The sequence below is a fragment of the Madurella fahalii genome (assembly GCF_045866475.1).
Source record: "Madurella fahalii IFM 68171 DNA, scaffold_5, whole genome shotgun sequence".
NCBI lineage: Eukaryota > Fungi > Ascomycota > Sordariomycetes > Sordariales > Madurella > Madurella fahalii.
The window spans coordinates 4,151,405-4,172,239 of record NW_027263975.1 but is presented as its reverse complement, the minus strand read 5'-3'; the positions used below and the strand labels follow the sequence as shown (position 1 = coordinate 4,172,239).

At 55.1% G+C, this 20,835-nt stretch overlaps 7 protein-coding genes across 7 annotated transcripts; 1 reads left to right on the top strand and 6 right to left on the bottom strand.

Annotated features, from left to right (window-relative positions):
• Positions 1-420: 420 nt before the first annotated feature.
• MFIFM68171_09831 (uncharacterized protein) lies at positions 421-2,153 on the bottom strand (the record flags this gene model as incomplete). The annotated part of the gene is made up of 4 exons (XM_071065250.1): positions 421-704; positions 775-1,075; positions 1,131-1,726; positions 2,093-2,153. The coding sequence occupies 4 exons, from the start codon at positions 2,151-2,153 to the stop codon at positions 421-423; spliced, it is 1,242 nt and encodes a 413-aa protein (XP_070921351.1).
• Positions 2,154-5,437: 3,284 nt separating this feature from the next.
• MFIFM68171_09830 (uncharacterized protein) lies at positions 5,438-5,968 on the bottom strand (the record flags this gene model as incomplete). Its single annotated transcript, XM_071065249.1, has 3 exons — positions 5,438-5,543; positions 5,612-5,693; positions 5,779-5,968. 3 exons carry the CDS (start codon positions 5,966-5,968, stop codon positions 5,438-5,440), a joined length of 378 nt encoding a protein of 125 aa, XP_070921350.1.
• Positions 5,969-7,800: 1,832 nt separating this feature from the next.
• MFIFM68171_09829 (uncharacterized protein) lies at positions 7,801-9,927 on the bottom strand (the record flags this gene model as incomplete). Its single annotated transcript, XM_071065248.1, has 5 exons — positions 7,801-7,921; positions 7,978-8,421; positions 8,487-9,634; positions 9,696-9,778; positions 9,870-9,927. The coding sequence occupies 5 exons, from the start codon at positions 9,925-9,927 to the stop codon at positions 7,801-7,803; spliced, it is 1,854 nt and encodes a 617-aa protein (XP_070921349.1).
• Positions 9,928-11,198: 1,271 nt separating this feature from the next.
• MFIFM68171_09828 (uncharacterized protein) lies at positions 11,199-11,708 on the bottom strand (the record flags this gene model as incomplete). The annotated part of the gene is made up of 1 exon (XM_071065247.1): positions 11,199-11,708. One exon carries the CDS (start codon positions 11,706-11,708, stop codon positions 11,199-11,201), a length of 510 nt encoding a protein of 169 aa, XP_070921348.1.
• A 739-nt stretch (positions 11,709-12,447) lies between these two features.
• On the bottom strand, positions 12,448-14,668 carry MFIFM68171_09827 (uncharacterized protein; the record flags this gene model as incomplete). Its single annotated transcript, XM_071065246.1, has 2 exons — positions 12,448-14,476; positions 14,553-14,668. 2 exons carry the CDS (start codon positions 14,666-14,668, stop codon positions 12,448-12,450), a joined length of 2,145 nt encoding a protein of 714 aa, XP_070921347.1.
• Positions 14,669-16,692: 2,024 nt separating this feature from the next.
• PPG1 (Putative serine/threonine protein phosphatase) lies at positions 16,693-17,940 on the top strand (the record flags this gene model as incomplete). The annotated part of the gene is made up of 4 exons (XM_071065245.1): positions 16,693-16,708; positions 16,836-17,069; positions 17,137-17,391; positions 17,480-17,940. 4 exons carry the CDS (start codon positions 16,693-16,695, stop codon positions 17,938-17,940), a joined length of 966 nt encoding a protein of 321 aa, XP_070921346.1.
• A 735-nt stretch (positions 17,941-18,675) lies between these two features.
• On the bottom strand, positions 18,676-20,183 carry RDI1 (rho GDP dissociation inhibitor; the record flags this gene model as incomplete). Its single annotated transcript, XM_071065244.1, has 4 exons — positions 18,676-18,806; positions 18,901-18,949; positions 19,008-19,336; positions 20,090-20,183. 4 exons carry the CDS (start codon positions 20,181-20,183, stop codon positions 18,676-18,678), a joined length of 603 nt encoding a protein of 200 aa, XP_070921345.1.
• Between the last annotated feature and the right edge of the window lie 652 nt (positions 20,184-20,835).

Here is a 20,835-nt window from a genome sequence, read left to right as displayed (position 1 = left end):
AACCTGTATCTACGGACGAGGGACGGGCATAATAACCTTTGTGAGATCGCCTTGCGATTATGCGCCCTGCCCTACATTCCTCCGCCCCACATAACACAGACGGGGTACTTGCCTTGCGCTAGAGCTACACTCTCCTACCTCTACATAAAATTACATCACTGTCTTCTACTTCAATCACCTTATAGCCTTCTCTGCGCATTTCATATATTGTATAGTAGCTGCGACTATTGACTTGAGGAGACTGCCCCTAGGGATCTTAAGGCTTCTCTCTCTCTCTCTCTCTCTCTCTCTCTCTCTCTCTCTCTCTCACACACACACACACACAAAATCTGGTACATTGGCAAGGCAAAGAGTGATTAACTAAGAAGAAACTTAAGATAGAAAGATGAGTAGTGCGACGGACATTTGAAACTCAGAAGGTTACCAATGTGGGGTGTTTACGGCCAGGCCCATGAGACAACCACCAATAAGACCAGCGATGGGAACGGTCAAGACCCAGAAGAAAAACAAGAGGCCGACTCGCTTCCAGTTGACGGCCTTCCAACTGCCGTTGCACAGGCCCACACCAACGGTTGCGCCGGTGATGCACATGGAGGTCGAGCCGGGGAGCGCATACTGAGAAAAAATGAGGATGGTGACGGCGGCACCCATCTCCATAGAGGAACCACGGCTGGGCGAGTGGTAGGTGAGCTTGTTACCCATAACTAAGTATGAGGGGTGTTACACAGTTAGCAACCCGGCCCTGTTGGGAAACCCCAAGTCTCGGTGACTCACTCTTCATAATGTTGTAACCATAGGTAATAAAACCAATGCAGATCGCTGCGGCAGTGACGCCAAGCTGCCAAAGTGGCACTTCGGCCTTCGAGGCGCTCGGGTTCCCGGTCGACCACACGGCGTACATACCGGCCCAGACGCCGACGGCGTTACCGACGTCGTTGGCCCCGTGCACAAAGGAAGCCGTGTAAGCGGTGATGACTTGGACGTACGAGTAGAGGTGCTCAACTTCGTTGGGGTATTTGGCCGCGTAGCTGTAGACATGCTCCATACGGCGTCCCTCGGGGTGAGTGCTGGATGCCTACTTGGGCGGTGTGGATGTCGTAGTGAGTGCCGTAGAGGAGGGCGACAACAACCATAGCCGGGAGTCGTTTGGCTAGGGAGATTAGATTGTGTGTCTCGTGGATGGAACCGGCGCCACGCCTGTTTTTGTGCAGTGTGCGCATGGCCCAACCGAGGGGACGCTTTGTCTTGCGTAGGTTGGCGTGGTGCCGCTCCGTGGCATCCCTGAGGAGTTGTTGGTATTGTTCGTGCGTGTACTCGATGGCGGAGGCGCCCTTCTCGCGGTCTTCTGTGGAATTCACGCCGACTGGTTGAATCTCGTCACCGCCCAGCTTGGTTTTGGTGGGCCCAGCAGAGTCCGAGTCCGAGTCCGAGTTGGGGGAGACTTGGATGACGGCATAGTCTGGAACTTTGGCCTTGAGGCTTTCAGCGTCCAGAGGGGCTGGGCGCTGAAACAGAAGCGGGCCCTGGATCATCATCCACCATTTGAGCGAGTGGTCCTTTTTGACGACCTTGGCGTGCACGTAAGGGACGAAGAAGAGGGCGGCGAGAAAGCAGAGGCCAAAGCCGACGCCGAGCCAGACGGACGCGATATACCAAGCTAGCCTCTTGTCAAGGCCGAGCCGAGGCGAGCCCTTATAAACAACCGAGAGCGTGCAGATAGTGCCGGCTATAAGGAAAACCCGGGAGAGGTCCAGACAGCCCAAGGTAGGGGGTCCTTGCGCATATGAACCGTCACCTTTATAAGCATAAATATGATGGCAGCAAAGCACGCAGAGATGAAAGGAGCCATGCACAAACCGGCGAAGATGGCACTCAGACCAGACCCACCGCTCCAACCCCATTGAACTTGGCTGGCCCCGACGGCAGCAACGCCAACACCGGCGATTGAGGAGACCAGGGAGTAGGTGGAAGAAACGTCCTCTTTTTTCTATCATTTCCTTTGAGTCTTTCACTACCTCTCCTCAACCGCCTCGATTTCCATTACTCCATCAACACCAATATCGCTTCCCTCTAATGTCTGTAAGAAACACACAAGACCAGACGCGCACGTCTTGTGCATCGGGGGACGGTGGCGAGGGTAGTTTTAGTGACATATTTGAAGGCGATATCTATCCGAGCTCCTCGAGGGCATCCATGGCCTAACTGCATGTACATAATAGAGACATTTAATGCCAAGCCAGGGGCTGACACTTATCCTTCCATACGTAATAACCCCGGCCTCAACCCAGGGAATTAGGTAGACATACCTGTATGTTGGCCACGCCAACCCAAGCTACTAGCAAATTCCTTTGAACACAAAATGCTCCTAATCATGCTCCACAACCTCAATCCTAGGGATCGCCATCCTGTCCTCGCTTGCCTCCCACCTTTGCTACAGCCGACCAAACAACGTAATCCGAGCTGTCTCGCATGTATGCCCTTGATATAGCTTTGGAAGCCGGCGACTTCACCGTCTCCATCACGACCGAGCTCGCGGCCATTCTCAAACGCCAGAACGTAGTGATCGAAGTCGCCGGACACGGTACCCCAAAAGAAACCCTCCTCCGTGGAGCCGAGGCAGTGATCTTTGCGGGTTTGAATCGGATGTTCCGTGGCAATTCGGGGTTGATTACCAGGCTGTTGCTAACCAGGGGGGGAAACGAGGCTCTGGCAGGAAAATGCTGGTAGCAAGGAAATGCTGGAGGAGCAGCGCCGAAGGCGGTGAAAGGTGGAGTAAACAAATTTGTCTATAAGTTTTTGTTTTCTGAGGAGTTTGGGACGGTAAATTTGGGACAGGGATTTGTAAGGGGCCTGCGGGGATTAGGGTAACGGTAACGGACGTCGGGGGGCTCGGGAGAATGGTAGCTCAGGTGGTGCCCTCACCGGGGAAACGAACAATACGGTGGTGTCCGGGAATACCATATCGTATAGGAAAGTGGCGAAGGCTTGGGAAGGATCTTTGGTTGGCGGTTTAAGAGAGAAGCGTGGGATCGGGAGTTTCGAGAGAGAAGTTGGGGGTATATCCGGGAGATTTGACGCTCGAGTATCAGAATACGATGTACGGCAGGCCTGGGTGTGTCGTGTGGGATGAAGAAGATGCTGAATTATCAGCGAGGGATCAAACTACCTGACCTGGAGACCTGGAGAAGTACGCGGAGAACAACTTGAAGAACCGCTTGCTCGAGTTGACCATGTGAAGCGCATTGTGTCAAATCAGGGGATATCGCCCGAAAGATCTTATCGCCCTTGGACTCAGGGAATTGAGATATGGTAGGAGAAGTATAGCTAACCAAGGACCGGGATGTATTCGGGGGGACGCCACATCCTGCTCTCCTTCTCACCACGGGAATGGGCTTGAATTATAATTCGACATCAAGCATAGTCGCGACTTTCTCTTCATACGTAGTACATGCTCAATCCCATCTGCCAAGTGCGTCTTGTAGCTCCCAACCTTACCGGCTTCTAGTTTTTACAACCGTCGCCCATCAGTGCGGTGGTTCCGTGTGTCTGATTTGCAGTCATTACTGGTGTAGAGCTCAAATGTGTCCGGATCCGGAGGCTAATCTGTCTGCGGGCTAAGCTTAGCGCGGTTGGTATTGAGAACTGCGTGCAGGTCGATGTTTCGAGGTGGTCGTGCCTAAGTACCTACCTAGCGTTCTTGCGTTGTCCGTCTCTCACACGTTGAATACCCTGCGAAATAGACAGCCTCCTAGCGGTATCGCAAGGGCGCCAAGATACAAGACATGTTTCACTTGTATGCCTAAAAAACAGCAACTCCCGGGATGCGCAAGTGCGCAATAACACCTTGGCAGCGACTGGCTGCAGGGTACTGTATATGCCCAAGTACCCGACCGCCCAAGTGGCGAACTGAGTGCAACGAATACCATTTTCCGCTGCACTTGAGCTGGAGATCGTGGGCCATGGCTTGCAGGACTGAGAAGTGCCCTCCTCCAACGAGAGCTCGCGACCCTTGCCAGTGAGCAGACCAGAGACCGAGACACCGCAGCGTCATCACCGGTTCTCTGCCTTTCTCTTTGCGCAGCTCCTGCCGAAGCATCCGGACTGTATGTCTAATTACCTTAATAACAACGGGCGCCAAAGTCAAATCTCCAGAGAGTCGCTGCTGACTTGTAATATCAGGATTCCTTCCTACAACGATATTGGGCTGCTTGATCTGCAGGGACAGATGCGATCCGTGGCCCATCAAATCGTTGCCGGAATTATGGTCCATATTCGGCAGGCAACCGCAGATACAGCAGCGACCAGAGTAAATAGCGCGCTGGAGAGGTTGGATGAACGTGTACGGGTATTGGAAAACTCTGCCGCCACATAAACAGTTGTGACATTCGATGTCGCTTAGCACTGGGCTATTTCCCGTATTTCAAATGGCGGCTTTCAAATAGAAGTCTCTTCAAATGTACTAGATGATGCAGGGCTTGGCTAGGTCCACCCCTATAAGCATACAGAACGAATACACCGAGGTATTGGCATCATCCCATACCTTCTATGCCAAGCCCCCACATACTGGTCAGCACAAACACTCGACCATGGCAGGTCAGATGATTCACAGGAAACATCCGAGCCGGCGAGCTGCAGTGGCCACGACGGGCCTAGGTCATACAGAGCTCCCTCTCGCCGCAGCGCGACCGCTCTGGAAGGTCGGTAACAACAAATATCTGGTATCTGATTGGTGCTGATTAAGCCTGATTGTTCCTCCTTCCCTCAGCTCCCGGTTGGTTATGGTATTTATTGCCGATGGCGTTCGGCATTAATAAGGTACCCGGCTGCGGGAATGGGCGGGTGGTGCTGACTGCATATTTGCCACACCTAGACACGCTCAGAGATGCCGTGACAAGGGCTCATCAGCAAGATTACATCTACTGATGATTTTACTATGCATGTGTCTGGTACCTAGCCCGGAGGGGGAGAAGGTGGGCTTTCTGACATTAATCAGTACCGAGGCTGTATTGCCCAGCGCTGGCAATTTCGAAATTGTGGTGATATCATGATTTCCGAACAGTCATCACCATAACCTACTAATCAAGGCCATTTTGATGTCTAGCTGGGCGTCATTATGTCACCAATATAGATGCTATTGCCAGCGCCGGGCGATACTGTCCGGGTATGGCAACATCACGATCAGACGACTTCCTCCACCCACCCACCCCCCCCTTTCTACCTGATTACTACCTTAATGAAGCTGCATCCTTGTGTACAGCACTTCAGTTGACAAGGCGGCGAACGAACGGTAATCATCCTCGCCCAGAGGCATTCACATGGGACAAAGCTTGGGATCTCATGAGAAGCGGGTATATGGTTTGAACCGCGGTGGCGGTCTGCGTACAACTACTGCCACCCAGCTTCCGCCTATACTGGTAAGGACCCCGACCACTGCCGCCTAAGAGCAGCGCCAGGAGCTGATACGGTCATTCCACGCGCCATTGCCGTCACCAAGGTCCGCATCTTCCTGGTTGTCATACTGCTCGCCAGTGCAGCCGCCATGCCTGAGCAGCTGGTTAGTACCTATTCTCTTGCACAGGTGAACGAGGGTAGAACAAAGGGGTTTGCTTACTGCCACCAAACGCAATGGAAGTTGCTGCTTTGAAGGTTCTGAATCGAGCTGATACGGTCGTTCCAGTTGGACGGGACATTGACTACGTAAAGCAAATGCCACTTGTCAATACCCTCGTCCATCCTTTCCCGAGGGAACCGTGAGACGGTATGTAGAATTTGACTTACAGCAGGCGCCAGCAGTGGAGGTGAGGATCTGGCAAGCGCCCCTCCAATCCGCGTGCTCACAGACATGGACCTGCACGGTGTTCTGGCGGGACTTGACAAGGTTGGTCTCGACAACATCGCTGGCCGGAGCGGCCGTGGCAGAGAGGACGCCAAGGGCGAGAATGGCAGCTAGGGACTTGAGGGCGATCATTTTGCTGGTTTGGATGGCGGTCAAAGTAGATGCTTTACTGTTGCTGTCTGGTTATGCTAGCTATGGTTGGAGAAAAAGCATCAGATGGTCCCCCTCTTTATACTTGTTTCTCTGTTTTACCTTCTTCCCTCCTCTCCGTCTCGACAATCAGCTCTCCGACAAAGACCGGTAACTCCATTCGAAGGATCTGTTGATACGACCTGGATCTCACGAAGCATGCTTGGTATAGAACTAGTCAAAGCAATACTACAACCCTCCGAGGTTTGCGAGAGTGTTGCTGGAGTCCGATCCAGCCAAGTTTCCGGTTCTTGGCTTCTTCCGGCTTACGAGACCGAGCAAGTTTGCGAACGATCACCTCCTATTACGGTGGATACTATGTGGTTACACAGCGCGCCTGAAATGGCCCCGGCACCACCATTGTGATGACACGGGCAAACCCATTGGGCATTCATCTTGCACCTCCATCCGAGACAGAACGGAAATAACGGCAATAAATATTTGTAGTTTTTAGGGATTGAGATCCAGGTATTCTTGACAATGCGGAGGTCAGTACATAGGAGAGAGAGGAGATGGACGCAGAGTTCCTGTTATTGTCGACCTTAATTCAGGTACTTCGCAGCGCTGACAATGGTTGACATGGGAGTATAGTACATGATGACGGCCGGCCTGGTACCGTGATGGCCCAACGAGTCATGCTGATGCCCAGCTGGGCAACATGGACATTATGTCGACGCCTCACGGTTCCTTGGGGCCTGGGTACGTGCCGGCCTAGCCGAGCGTTGTACCATGCTTTCCATCCAACCTGATCTGTTGTAAGTCAAAGGGCGCGCCTCCCGACCGTCTAGGGTCAAGCATGGCGGCAAGACAGCATCCCCCTTTCGATTCCTCGGCGATGCCGGCGCGGCCATTCGAGAAAATGAGGCACCGTACCGTAGCAAGAAAATGTAATGATGACATGGCGCAGAAACACACATCTACAACCACATACCCGTCAAAACAAGGGGGAGGGCAAAGGTACCTACCTAGCCAAATACCAGACAGACAAGATAGACAAGACAAGTCAGGCAACAACTCCACAAATTAGGTCCCTGGAGCCTAAACAAAGTCAAAACCACATGTGCGGATAGAGCTCCCTCTGATCAGAGGGAGATCACTTTGTAGGCAAAGAAAGCTCGTCGATTGAGCCTACAACAAGTGTGGAAAAGAGTGCTGAATTTATTCTCCTGTCTAAGGAGCAATGGCCAGAACGGCCCTACTTATGATGCGAAAGAAAAACGGGCCTACGGCAAGTTCCAGCCCCCGGGGCGCCATCCTAGCAACTGTGTCCTTCTGACCAGAGGCACCCTGCCTTCTGGGGACAGTTTTCCCCAACTCAATGATGGCTACCATAACAGTTTGAACTAACCCGAGCGCTATACAATCTTTTAGGCATTCCTAATTACCCCCCACACTTTCTTATCTCTAGTAACGAGTATGATAGGTATTGGTTGCGAAATGGCCAAGTGTTCTACTCAATGCCTGCGATTTTCATTTGGAAAATCCAATGGAATTGAACCTTTTGATCGTTTAGGCTTGGGGACGTTAGCTGGCTCGTTCTTGGTTCTGGCAGGTGGACTGAGGGCGGGCGTTGGGGGCTAAGGGTTTGTGGTTCAGATTATGAGAGGCCAGAGCAGTGACGTTGTTGTGCTACCTAGGGGATTCTCCACAAGGTAAGTTGGACAGCTCTTCTTGTTCAACCTTCTCCAAGCTCCTATATTTTATAACAGCGCCCCCTTTCATCCCACCCGCCTCACTTCGGAACCTCGTTCTGGGTAATTTCACCAGCGTCAAGCCTAAGCCGAGCACTGCGAGAGAGCACCCGCCAGTTCCCTCTCAAGCTCCACGATATTTCCAGAGATGGGTATCAAAGAGAGGCACCTTCTCGTCACGTCCGCATAGACCGAGCCCGTGATGCTGCCGGGGCTTTGGTTAGCTCACTCATCTTCACCCGCTCCGGGGCCAGCACTCACACATCCAGCCCCTTGGCCGCTTTCCTCACGGTTTCCGCGTCCTTCCACACATCCTCTTTGGTCGGCCGAACGCTCGGGTGGCACGCCCTTGCGGCAATGTCCTGTCCGCTCAGGCTATCTAACGTATCCCACAGCCCAATCTCGAGCAAGACGCAGCCGACGCTGTATAGGTCGTACTGTCGGTGGTAGAAGGCGTTTGGATCCGTCCGTCGGTCAGGGTGCTGATAGCAATCAAGGGCAATAATACGAGCCGGGTTCCTGTTCTTGAGAATGGGTTTAAGGCCATCAACTAGCTTGGGCGTCTCGGCGCTGATCTCGACTTCGAGGGACGCGTTATGGAAACCAACTAGGAGGGGATTGGCGTAGTCGAGAACTGTGGGGTCTGGGTCCTCGCCGTTGCGGGTTGGGGAAGGGAAGAAGAGGATGTTGTCAGGGCGGATGTTTCTGGAAAGACTGGTTAGAATAACACGGTGGCATATGCGGTCTGTTCAAAGGGGCGGCGGCCTAACTTGTGGATGTATTCGGCGGCGTGCATTAGATGCAGAGCATCTAAGACCCGCTTTGCGATGCTAAATCGAACCCCCAGATCTAGTCCTCTGCTTTCCTTCTTTATCAACTGCCTCAGGCTGGTGGGCTTTCGCTGTGCTGCGATAGTGCTCGGCGAGCGGACCACTCTGTAGCCAATGTCTCCGGCACGGGTCCCGACTGGCTTTGTGGGTAGGTTGCTGCGGATATGCGCAGGGAGTTGAAAGACGTAGCCAATGGTATACGCATCGGCTTCGTCGTAGATGAGCCCGATGGAATCCGGGAGGCACAGTGTCTCAGGCTTCTCGGCGTGAAGAACGTACCAGGCCGCCTTCATCCCGTCGAATGTGGCCATGACGGACTTGCTGATGGTTACCCACTCGACCAGGACTAGACGTGATTGGTACTTTGTAGGGTAGTCGAGCAGACGAGCCAGGGTGGAGTGTGGCCCGATCTTGTACGGGCTGTCGAAGGAGAACTCGTTGCGGCTAAAGATCTTCTTGCGAGACATGGCGCCAGGACTGGCGGACTGGACGGCCAAGGAGAAGTTTGCGAACTTGGACCACCTGTCAAATTCGGCCTTTGCTCCAGGGTCGACTGAGTGCTTAGCCTCGAGGGCGGCCGCCTCCGCTAGTCGCCTCGTTCGGTCCGGGTCCGTCTTGACGTCCTTCACTGTCAGTTCAAATACCCTCCGATTCCGCGTGTCATCGGCTGTGTACAGTTGGATGCTGCAGTTGAACTCGTCGAGCCGTGCAACTATCTCCTCGGGCTGAGGCTTCGCAGTCACCGAGACAAAGCGGACCTTTTTGAGAAAGCCTATATGCCTCGGCTGATTCTCCGTGAGCATGATCAAATCCTTCCGTGAGAAGCGGCGGCCGTCGAGATCATACAGATAACTGGCGGCGTACTTTAGGTCAGCGGTTAGATCGCCATGCCTGTTGAGCAGACTGTGTTGGGCACTGAGTCCGTAGCGTTTCTGTAGCTTCTCCGGCTCCGTAAGGCTCTTCAAGACGGAAATGAGCTGCTCCAGTATCTTTGCGGCTAGCCACGGCTTGATCACGGCGAAGTCTTCGAGCTTCTTTTCCAGTCTCCCATGCGAATCCATCCAGCCGCCCTCCCAGGCTTCGAAGATCTGCATTTCAAACATCAGCATCGTAGCTACTAGTAGCGGGGGGGCTTTGGCATGTGCAGACCATCTGCTGCAGCTCGACTCTCCCGAGGTACGAGCGCAGCGTTCTGTCGGACACAAACACATCTCTAATGAGCGCAAAGCTCTCTGCGGGGTCTTTGAATTAATAACTGACTCCGCAATTTGGGTGGAGGGGAGGGGGGAAGTGTAGTGGAAGGATAATTATACTATCACTTGCCTTTTACAAGAGGCATAAGCTGGGTAATGCCAGCAGCGAGAGAGAAAGGGTCTGCCATGATGGTGATTCCGGGTTGGGAACGGGCAAAAGACGGTTGTGTTTTGGGACGGAACTAGTCCGGTAAACCGGGTGCTCCCATGACCAACTTATCTAAGGGAGGCTCAGGACGTCTTCAGGCTTGGCAGCATTCGTCACGGGCCCTTCAGGTTTACCCAGGGAGCGCCGCAGAGCGGCATGGGGCAGCTCTCTCGGTTGTGGCCGAAGATGGGGGCCCCGGAGCGGGGGAGCGTCTCCAACTAACCCAACCTTCCGTCTCACGTGTCCCAACACCCCTATAGCGACAATCCATATGGATGGTATTTCCATGACGACTACCTACACATATTATGGCATAGTTTCGGGCTTACAGATCCATTTTGAGCGCGACGGAACAATTCAGCTGGAGAGAAAAACGAATCCTTCCATGTACGTCTCCTGCAGTGAGAACCAACAGCCAGCCTAGCCCCGTTTCTGACTGGCCAGCCATGCAACTTAGGTGGATGCCATGCAGATGGTGCCGCTGGTGCCGCTGGTGTCGCTGGTGCCGCTGGTGTCGCTGGTGCCGCTGGTGTCGCTGGTGCCGCTGGTGTCGCTGGTGCCGCTGGTGTCGCTGGTGCCTACCACTTCCGTTTCCGACATTCCGGACACATCGCGTGCCCACCACCGCTCGTGATTCAATACCTAAGGTAGTTTGCAGCCACGAGGTGTTCGAGGCTACAAACAAAATAGCAGCATAGTTGAGGTAATTATGGCATGGCAAAACAGGCCTATAAAGCGACACAAAGGAGTTCTTTCACATTAGACATCAACGTAACAGAAACATGAAATTACTGGAATGTTCATTAGATTTTTTTGATTTTTTTTTTTTTTTTTTTTTTTGGTCTAATTAAATCCTGTGCCCCATTTGATGCTACAGCGTAGCAAAACTTGCCCTAGCCTCCAACCGGGACCTAGAGAACCACTCACAAAAGAAAAGTTTGTAACGATTGGAATCTGGACTCTCGTAAAAAGACCAAAGACAAAGGAGTGGTCTGTGTGTGTGTGTGTGTGTGTGTGTGTGTGTGTGTGTGTGTGTGTGTGTGTGTGTGTGTGTCCGTGTGTTCCGACTAAACAAGCTGTCTCATCAGGCGGGCAACTTAAGGTACCTTACCTTCGACGACACAATCGCCAGTCATAACATGATTGAAACGTGATTCCCACCATAACTATTGCCGCAGTTAGCATCACCGTTACTTACTGACAGTGCCGACACTATTAGTAGTACCGCCGCCAGCCCTCTCGCTCTCCTCATCACCTCTCACTGTTAGCCGAGCCCCGCGCGGCAGCCGCCGAGCTCGACTCGGCGACGGCACCGGTGCTAGCCCCTACCTTTCTCGTCGTACGAGAAGCACGGGTTGGTTCAGCCCTCGCTTTCCCCACCGCCACTGCCATCCCCTTTCCTTTTCTATCCCTACTACTCACACTAGTACCAGCGGAGGGAGCGGTGGTATCACTACCACCAATGGAAGACGAAGAGGAAGAAGACGAAGAAGAGGAAGAGGAAGAGGACGCCGTCCCAGGCCTAGACCTTGACCTAGACACGGACCTAGATGACGACATGTCGACTGTCTCGATCTTGCGCTCCACGACGGGGTAGAAAGGGTACGCGGCGGTCGGCCGCAGCCTGCGCCCACCGTCTGTCTCGCGTAGCTGCACCGTCTCAACCTCGACCGTGGCAGCCACCCTAGCGATGGGGTTGTACGGCGGCGGCTGGGCGGCCGGAGTGGTAATCCAGGAGATGAATGATGATAGCGGTGACATGGTTGTTGTTTGTGCGCTGTTAGATTCGTTTCGGCGTCGTGGGTCTCGATCGGGGTGATTTGCCGAGCTTTGTTGAGCCATGATGAGGGTTGTGGGACGGTGATTTTATATCTATGGATGAGATTGCGTGTTGCCTAGGTTTAGATGAGGTGTTCCACGAGGAGAAGGGTTGTAGAGGGGACAGGGTGAGGTTTCGGACAGTGGGAAGGGCCCGATTAAAATAGAGTAGATCAGACGGTATTCTCCGTGCTATGAGCTTAGTATAAACCCTGACTGAACAATTACATTGTGCTCTCTCTCGGACTCCATTACCATCTAACAAAGGCCTGGTAAGGCACGCCGGCAAATGCCCACGGCGACGAATCCTCCTAATTCGCGGCCTCTCCCTTTGTTCCCAAGTCCAAACACCGTATAGCAGATGCTCAATTCCACCAATTCAAACATACAATTCATCTTTGAGGCACTTACAAGCCCACAGAGCCGTCTTCTGAAATGAGCCAAGTGAACGGCCAGAACTCCAGAAGCTCGTGCCCATGAAAACGCCCGTCTATATGTGGTGGCCCGCCATATACGATGCATCAAACGCCATGCAAGACAGCAAATGCCAAGCACCTGTCATAACTCCTCATGACACATTAGGAATGATGAAGTGATCTTACGATGCGAAGATCGCGATTACTACCACCGACGGCTGCGACTATGTCAGCGAAAGTCATAAACACATGAGCCAAAAGTATGCTTACCTAAATGCCGCCGCTACTTTCACTTTCTTGATGGGTTTCTTGGCCGCCGCCTTGGGCTTGGGTTTAGGCTCGCTCGGCTCCTCAGTTAACCCAAGCAGCTCTGCCTCCAGGGCAGTAAGAGGTGACTCGCTGCGGCTGCGGCTGCGGCTGCGGCTGCGATAACTCCGCTGTGCCGATGACGCGCGGCTGCGGCTGCGGCTGGGACTGCGGGTGCGCGATCGCGTCCGTCGCCTCTGGTAAGATCGGTTCGGCGGCCGACGACCCCGATCATCGTCGCGGTGCGACCAGGTGGCTCTATCGCCGCTATGGTAACCACTGTCGTGCCGCTTGTCCATGTATGACATCCTCTCCCGTGAAGGGGGTGATTTATACTGACGGCCATTCGGAGCTCTCAGGCTGCTCTCGCCCGCCTGTGGCGACCACGGGTCGCCTTCAATATGGAACCTCGGTGAAGGGCTTCGTCTGCGCGGAGGGGAAGTTACTCGGCCGTAATTGTCGCGGGATCTGTCCCGCTGGGAGTGAGACCATCTCCTCCGTTTGAGGTTGCGATCATCCCGGTCATTCTCCAAACAGGCATCAAGGGATCGCTTCGAGTGGCGGCGGTTCTCCCTATCATCCCTGTCGTTCCGGTCCCGGCACGACTCTCGAGGCTGATCATCCTGTGGCGGGTGATGAGAGGCATTGGGGTTGTTGCTTACGTCACCGTCGCGGGGGTTCATTTGCTGCATCCCTTTCAGCGCCGACCGGTCGATCTGATAGCGAGGCGGCATTTTGATGGCAGCAGAAGCGGCAGGCGGATCTGACGGGTCATAGGTTGGAAATTCATGCCTGCTCCCCGCAAAGCGACGTATGGCCATTCCCGGATAGGACTTGAAAACTGGGTCATGCTTGAGTGTGGCCCAATACCGGCTGTCCCTGATTGATAGCGCAAACTCGTCCTTGTTGTCCTCCCGGAAGAATTCGGACTTGATGCAAGTTGCATTGTAAGTCGGGGGAATGGTCGGGTCATCGCTGTACTCGGAAGGGAGCGGAATACCAACGGGGTCGGCTAGTTTGGCTTGAACCTCCGGGAACACCTGCTTCAAGTCCTCTTCCGACCCTGGATCCCATTCGCCGTCCCCTTCGGTTTCCTCCTCGGCTGGAGGGGCCTGGGATTCTTTGGGTTTGGGCTGTGGCTCGACTTGCTTCGGCCGACGTTCCTGCTGCCGCTCGTTGCGAGATGAACCGTTCTTTCCATGCTTCTCGTGGCCAGAACGATGCTTGTCCCGGTGGTGGGAGCGCTTGGATCCCTGATTCTTGTGGTGCTTGCCGCGATGGGTTCCTAGCGGGGTCTGATTTACTGAAGGAGGGGGCGGAAGAGGGGGTGGAGGACCATACTGTGACGGGTTCCATCCCGGGGCAGCAGGGTAATGGACTCCACCGGGTGGTGGAGGACCGTACAGCGGAGGTTGGCCCGGAGGGTATTGGTAGCCACCGGGCGGAGGTGCTGGAGAAGGGTATGGAGGAGGGTAAGCACCGGTTCCAGGCGGCGGTGGCGGCGCATATTGCTGGGGTGGATATGCGCCGGGAGCGAACGACGGAGGTGGGACGGGAGGTCCCGGAGGTGGGGGCAAGGAAGATGCGCCTGGGTAGTAACTGGGCGGCGGAGGATATGATGCCGGGTACTGAGGTTGCCCGTACGGAGCTTGCTGGCCGTACTGGGCTGGAGGTGGTGGGGCAGACGTCGGATACTGTCCATAGGAAGGTGGTGGTGGCGGAGGGGCTGGGTAGTTCCCGGCATATGGCGCCGGAGGATAGCCCGGCTGCGGATAACCCGGAGGAAGGGGCGGGGGCGGGGGCGGGGGCGGGGGCGGAACACTAGGGGCAAAAGTCGGAGGCGGCGGCTGGCCGTATCGAGTTATCGAAGGGCCGTGAGAGGGAGGGGGAGGATAGCGTGTGACGATAGGGCCTTTCTTCTCCTGGGACGACACATTCCGCTCCGAGTGGCCGCGCTCTTGGTGTTGTGACTGCCATTGTTGGAGGCCACTGCGGCCCTGTTAGCAACACAGGCCTCTCTCAAGACCAGACGCATGAGAACAAGGATGAGATAGGAGGCGCTTACGCAGGCACTTCCCGAGTGGGCTCTGGGCAAGCGACAACCCAATGGCCTTTGGTGCCGCAGTTATAACATACTGGCTCCTGCTGCGGAGCAGACTGCCCAGGAGCTGTGCTGGTCATGATGGCTCTCGCTCGAGACACGCAGGACCGAGGACGGTGGAACTAAAATGACCGAGCCGCATGTAGGAAATGGATAACCGGAGCAATGAGAGCAGAAAGCTAGCCGCAAAGTATTGTGAGAAATAGTTGTTGGATGATGGCATGTAAGAAATTAAAAAGCATCAACAATTGATACTGGTGAGCGTGGATTCGATCCGGCGCCGAATGGGCAGTACTGCGAAGTGACCGACACTGAGAGCGGAACGAGGCGCAGGCTGCGGCGGCTGGGCCGGTGCGTGACCGTTCTGACCGGGGATCCCTCGGACAACCCCCCCGAGAAGCTGCCGGAGTGCTACGGCACGTAAACCGGGCGACAGGTCGCGTCGGAAGGCGTGCAGAGACGCGCGGCCCCGACGACTTCGGTCCACCGGCTCACAGATCAGGCCCGACAATGACTTGGATGGCAACGTCCCGCTGGCTGGTCGCACTCGAGTTCCTCCGCCTCGAAACCAATTGGATAGTGACGCCGTCGAAACATCAAGGATGCAAAGAATCGATAGGAGATGGTTCTCAGCCTCATGCAATTGCGGTTGCGCGGATCGGATGCTGTCGCGCTTCTGGCTTCAACGAATCTTGACCTAAAATTCAGAGGTGCAATGGGGCGCTTGGGCGTTCAGCCGCCACCGCCTGAGCGGGGGAAAACGCTCGCTCGCTCCGTGGTCACGTGCGGCAATCCATGTTCCCTCCCCAAGTGAGCTGTGCCATCAAGAACGATTGCAGGTTGAAGCATCTACTATTGCAAGACTCTACTATCCCAGTAAGGTCCATAATAGGTCAAGGGACAATGCCACCAATGGTGGTTACAACGTGGTATCAAGAAGCAGATAACGTTGACCATTTGAGGCCGGCTGCCAAAGGAAAAGAGTACTTGAGGACGCCAGGAACTGCTACCGGCTGCAGGAGCATTGGTAGCCATCATTCTTGCTGTTAGACATTCTAATCTATGCAGCCCGAGCAGTCCCAGCCGAGACGCAACAACGAAGACGTGAGAGAGACACAAGATAAGGAAAAGCCTCAGGGAAAACCGCCCCCTCTGTCCGCGCCTAGACTAGGCCAAATTGCACCTCGACCTGGCCTATGGGGGACGCGAGGCGATGTTTCGGGAAGAGAACGCCCGAGGCACAAACCGGTTTGGCGCGCGATTGCCAGACAAAAATTGGGTGATGGGAAGACACCAACCGACTCCAGTCCCAACAGATCGTGGACGGATGGAGACGCAGAGGCAAAAGAGCAGAAACGTCACCTCCGGCCGATGAACAGGTTAAGACTCGCCGACATCGATATTCGATATTGGCGTCGCTTTTCGAACAATGAAAACGCCGCCACGGAAGGGCCTGGCGGGTTCCGTGTGCGCGGCGGCGCCAAAGACGAGAAAAGAACGGGATGATGAGGAAAGAAAGGAACAGGGCAAGGCGGGTGGGAAGTGGTCTGCTTTTGAACGCAAGACCTTCCTGGTGCTCATGTGGGGAACATTACGGCACGTGTGGTGCAGCTGCCAGGTGGAACTTTTGGCGTGAGCCGTCCGTGCTATCGAGTTATCGATAGGCAGCGAACCAGCACCACAATTCCCGAAGTAACTCCGGTCCAACCGAACATGACGGCAGTGTGCAATCGCCATTTGCTCGGGACCGGAGACCCTACCGCCAGGACGCAGTGTTTTACCCGCCTGCTGACTGCTGAACGAAGAGCTTGCTAACCCCTGGGCAATGCTGCGCTCTTCCCCGGAGCCTCGGCGCCAGCGTGCATCTCGTATAGTATTCGCCTTATCCAGGGTTTATAGGATTCGACGACAAATATCGACATTTTCCAAGTCGACCTCGATGACCCCCAGTCCTCTCCGAATATGTTGGTTCGCATAAAACAACCCACCTCCACCGTTGACACCGCTCAAGCCGGGGGACGCAGTCGCCCGCTTTACGACCGCTGATCTCGCTGCCCGCCGCTTTCACCCTCTGTACGACCTCTCCCCCCCCCCCCCCCCCAAGATGCCCGGGCTACCTTGTGAGTACTTTGCCCCTTCAGCTGGGCCCCCCATGGAAGCCATTCGGATCGTAGCCCACTGTGCAGTCACCAGCAGCCACTCTGGCCATGCCCCACCTCCCACCATCACTGACTCGATGCGCTACAGCTTCCGTGGACCTCGACGAGTGCATCTCGCGCCTCTACAAGAAGGAACTCCTGGCCGAGTCGGTGATCGAAGCAATATGCGCCAAGACAAAGGAGCTGCTGATGCGCGAGAGCAATGTTGTCCATGTGCGCGCGCCCGTCACCGTCGTTGGCGACATCCACGGGCAGTTTTACGACCTGATTGAGATATTCAAGATTGGCGGCTGGTGCCCGGACACGAATTATCTGTTTCTCGGTGCGTTTTGTTCATGGCCAACTGGGCGCAAGGCAAACACGGCTCGCTGACTCGAACCGCGACACAGGCGACTATGTCGACCGGGGCATGTTCAGCGTGGAAACAATCTCTCTCCTTGTTTGCTTAAAACTGAGATACCCCAACCGCGTCCACTTGATTCGAGGGAACCACGAGTCTCGAGGCGTCACCCAGTCGTATGGCTTCTACACCGAATGCTCGCGCAAATACGGCAACGCCAACGTCTGGCACTACTTTACCGACATGTTTGACTTTTTGACCCTCAGCGTGGTGATCAATGATCAAATATTCTGCGTACACGGCGGCAAGTCTCCCTTCGCACGCAATTCTCTCTCCCTCCCCTCCCCTTTTTCTTTTTCCACAACTGACCTTTCCCCGTTTTCCCAAAACAGGCCTCTCCCCGTCCATCCACTCCATCGACCAAATCAAGATCATCGACCGCTTCCGCGAGATCCCCCACGAAGGGCCCATGGCCGACCTGGTCTGGTCCGACCCGGACCCGGAGCGGGACGAGTTCTCGCTGTCGCCGCGCGGCGCGGGCTACACGTTTGGCGCGCAGGTCGTTAAGAAGTTCCTCGCCGTCAACAACATGAACCACATCCTCCGCGCCCACCAGCTCTGCCAGGAGGGCTTCCAGGTCCTCTACGACGACCGCCTCAGCACCGTGTGGAGCGCGCCAAACTACTGCTACCGCTGCGGCAACATGGCCAGCGTCCTCGAGGTGAGCGACACGGGCGAGCGCTTCTTCAACGTCTTTAGCGCGGCGCCCGAAAACGACGAGTTCAAGGACGCGCAGATGGGTCGGGGGGATAAGGCCGGGGAAGGAGGGGCGTTGCCGGATTATTTCTTGTAGAGAAGGAATAGGGTGGATAACGCCGAGGTGGAGGAATGGGAGGACGATTGTCACGGTGTGCCATGTTAATTTGTATAGACATGAGCGGATGATGCCGGCACACGTTTGTGGTGTGGCCTAGGGAGCCGGCCGCCGTCGCGATAGATGATGATACCAAGAAGAGCACTTCGCCAAATGTGCAATGTGCTACGGTACCAAGTGCCGGCCTCAGATTCCATCCGCGTTCCCATTGGCTAACTAGGTGTTGCTAGAGAAATTGTGCACATCGCATCAGGCCAATGGCCTTGTTCTTTGGTTTTCTTTGAAGAGTGAGTGAGCCGCTTGTCGCTAAGGTGGAGGAGAACAGGACCGGGAAAAGAAAAGAAATACCCCCGTCTCTCTCTGCATCGGTGGAGGGGACCTGAGTCATCTCCAAGCCAGCAGTCTCTCAGGCGGATGGGGGTTCGTTCTTATTCCATTGCTGCTGGCCAGCAAAGCGCAGGTGGAAGGACGATTCCAATCCAGCACTTCCCAATCCGTGAATCGAGACCGCTGGCTGCCCATCCAAGGCCTCCCATCAAGCATCCGGCCTTCCACAACCCCCCGCCGGGCCCATCCCTCCGCATTCCGTGGGCCGTATGATGTGCCTTCCCCACCTAACAGAGCCCAAATGTTAACCATGAATATCCCGGTTGTGAAAAGCCACCATTTATGTCGTCAATCGACGGGGCCTGCAGCGCACCCGCGAGAACCAGTTTACCAGTCCTTGTCAATCTTAAAGGCCCAGTCGAACTGGAGATGGGTCTTCTTATCGTCGTCAACGAAGCTAGAGCTGACGGTGTACGTGTCACGAACGGTCCAGCCGGTCGGTGCCGTCTCCTCTTGGACTAACGGTTCGTTGTTAGCTGCGCCGTGAACAGGGGATGCGGTCCAAGAGAGCACGCATGGGAGACATAGTAAGCGGATCAGGAGCGAGCGTACATTTCTTGGTGTAGACGGGGTTCTGCTCCGTGTTGGGGGCGTAGCTGCCCTGTGGACCCGCGGCGTTAGTGTGGTAATTCTGGATTCGCAGAGATGTCATCACGTACAATCATCTCGTCCGTCTTTCCGTTAGGGATCCGAATGCCCTTGCGTTTGATGACCTGGATATAGTGCAGGCCGCTGAGAATCTCATGCTGGACTTTGAACTTGGCGCTCATGGTGAAAGTGGCGCCCTCCTTGATCTTAAAAGGGTTCTTCTTGAGTGTATCGAGGCTGCCGGGAGATGAGAGATCAATGACTACGGGGTCGCGACCGGGCGATTCCATCGTGAGCGACTGGATAATGCACACTCGGGGATCGTTGGGGTCCGACAAGTCCTTTCCGCCGCCGAGTCCGAGGGACTGCTTATACCGCTGGAGCGACTCGTCCTCGGCATCTGAAGAGGGTTGACTCTTGTTAGTCCCACGGCGATAAAGAGTGCGCATTGAAGACACCAAGCTGTGCAGTGATGAAGCAGAACTCTGCGTTTTATGCAGACAGCCACCTAGAGCCTCGGGCTCATCCTCCATGGGCAGGGCTCCGGGGTAGGGGGAGCCACGGCGCTTCGAGGGACGGGGCATTAAGGCAGCATGAGCGGATCCTCCGGCCGCAACGTCCGTTGAGCTGCCGTTCTCGTCGCGGATTCCTCGCAAATCAGCGTCCAGAAAGGTTACTTTCGGGCCAGAAGACATGTTGACTTCCAGCTCACAGCCGAGGAGGCTGGACCGCAGAGGTGATTGGATATGCCGAGGTTGTGGCGGCGAGACGCGATTGACAGGTCGAGCGGTTATAGCGAGCGGTTACCGGCATGGGGTACGTGGAGGAAGGAGAGGAGGCAAGGGAATGGCGGCGAGAAAGGCCGCCGACCAAGGTGTTAGGCATGGTAAAGGTGCAAAAAAAAGTTCTGATGGACCACGAGGAGATAATGCCATCAAAAACAAGCCAACACAACTTTCGACGAGTGTTGGCAGCCGCGGCGACAGAAACAGAGGGGTTCGCGGAAGTGAGGGAGAGACGGCGGCGCGAGTACCTCAACGGAACCAGTCAGGCGGTCGACGCAGCACTTGCTCAGGTCGAATTCGTACAATAGAACGCATTCCTACAATGGCGAACACAACCAACAACGCATAGTTTCCCACGTTGGACTCACCCATCTTCTCGTACTCGGCCAAGCTGTGCTTGGGCTGAGAGAGCTTGTAGCCCGAGGTGTTCTCGGGCAACAGGTCCTCGTCGTGGGGCGCCATGGCGGGCAATTGGGGATGTCGACAGGTTCGAGGACGCCGTGAATAACAATGAGGATCGCTGGGACCGGGCTCGCCGAGGTGTGGAGGTAGGGTATGCAAGTCTCTTTCGCCGCCGACCACGGGGATGGAGATCGAAGGGGCTGAGGGATGGTGATGGGAGCTTATTTATTTGGGCTGATGGAGCAATGAGGGGTGGAGGGGTTCTCGCGCATTCCTTTCTTTGGCCAACCAGCGGCCCCCCTTTGTGGGGTTCTGGCTGGGCCTCCCGGGCCCGAATCCTACATCATTGGACCGTCACAACATCTGGAACATGTGCCGGGCGTTATGCTCTCCCGACGGTTGACCAACTGCGGCACCAAAATCGAAGGCATCGGATGGAATATTTTTGTGTCTCAAGCCGCCGCTAGTGCGAACTGATAGGCCAGCATTGCCAAATCAGCCGCCCCCTCAGAGGGCTGGCTCGCGTTGCCCTTACATACGATACACGACAGTCGGCGCAAATATTACATGAGGTTCGGTTGGTCTCGTGTTGGCAGTTGCATTTGTACACATTTGTACAATTGCTGATCCCAACACAACGCAAAGGTAGTTTGCGGCTCTGCCGTTTTGTCGTACAGACCTTGGAGTTGTCAACACCGTCAAGACACTTCGG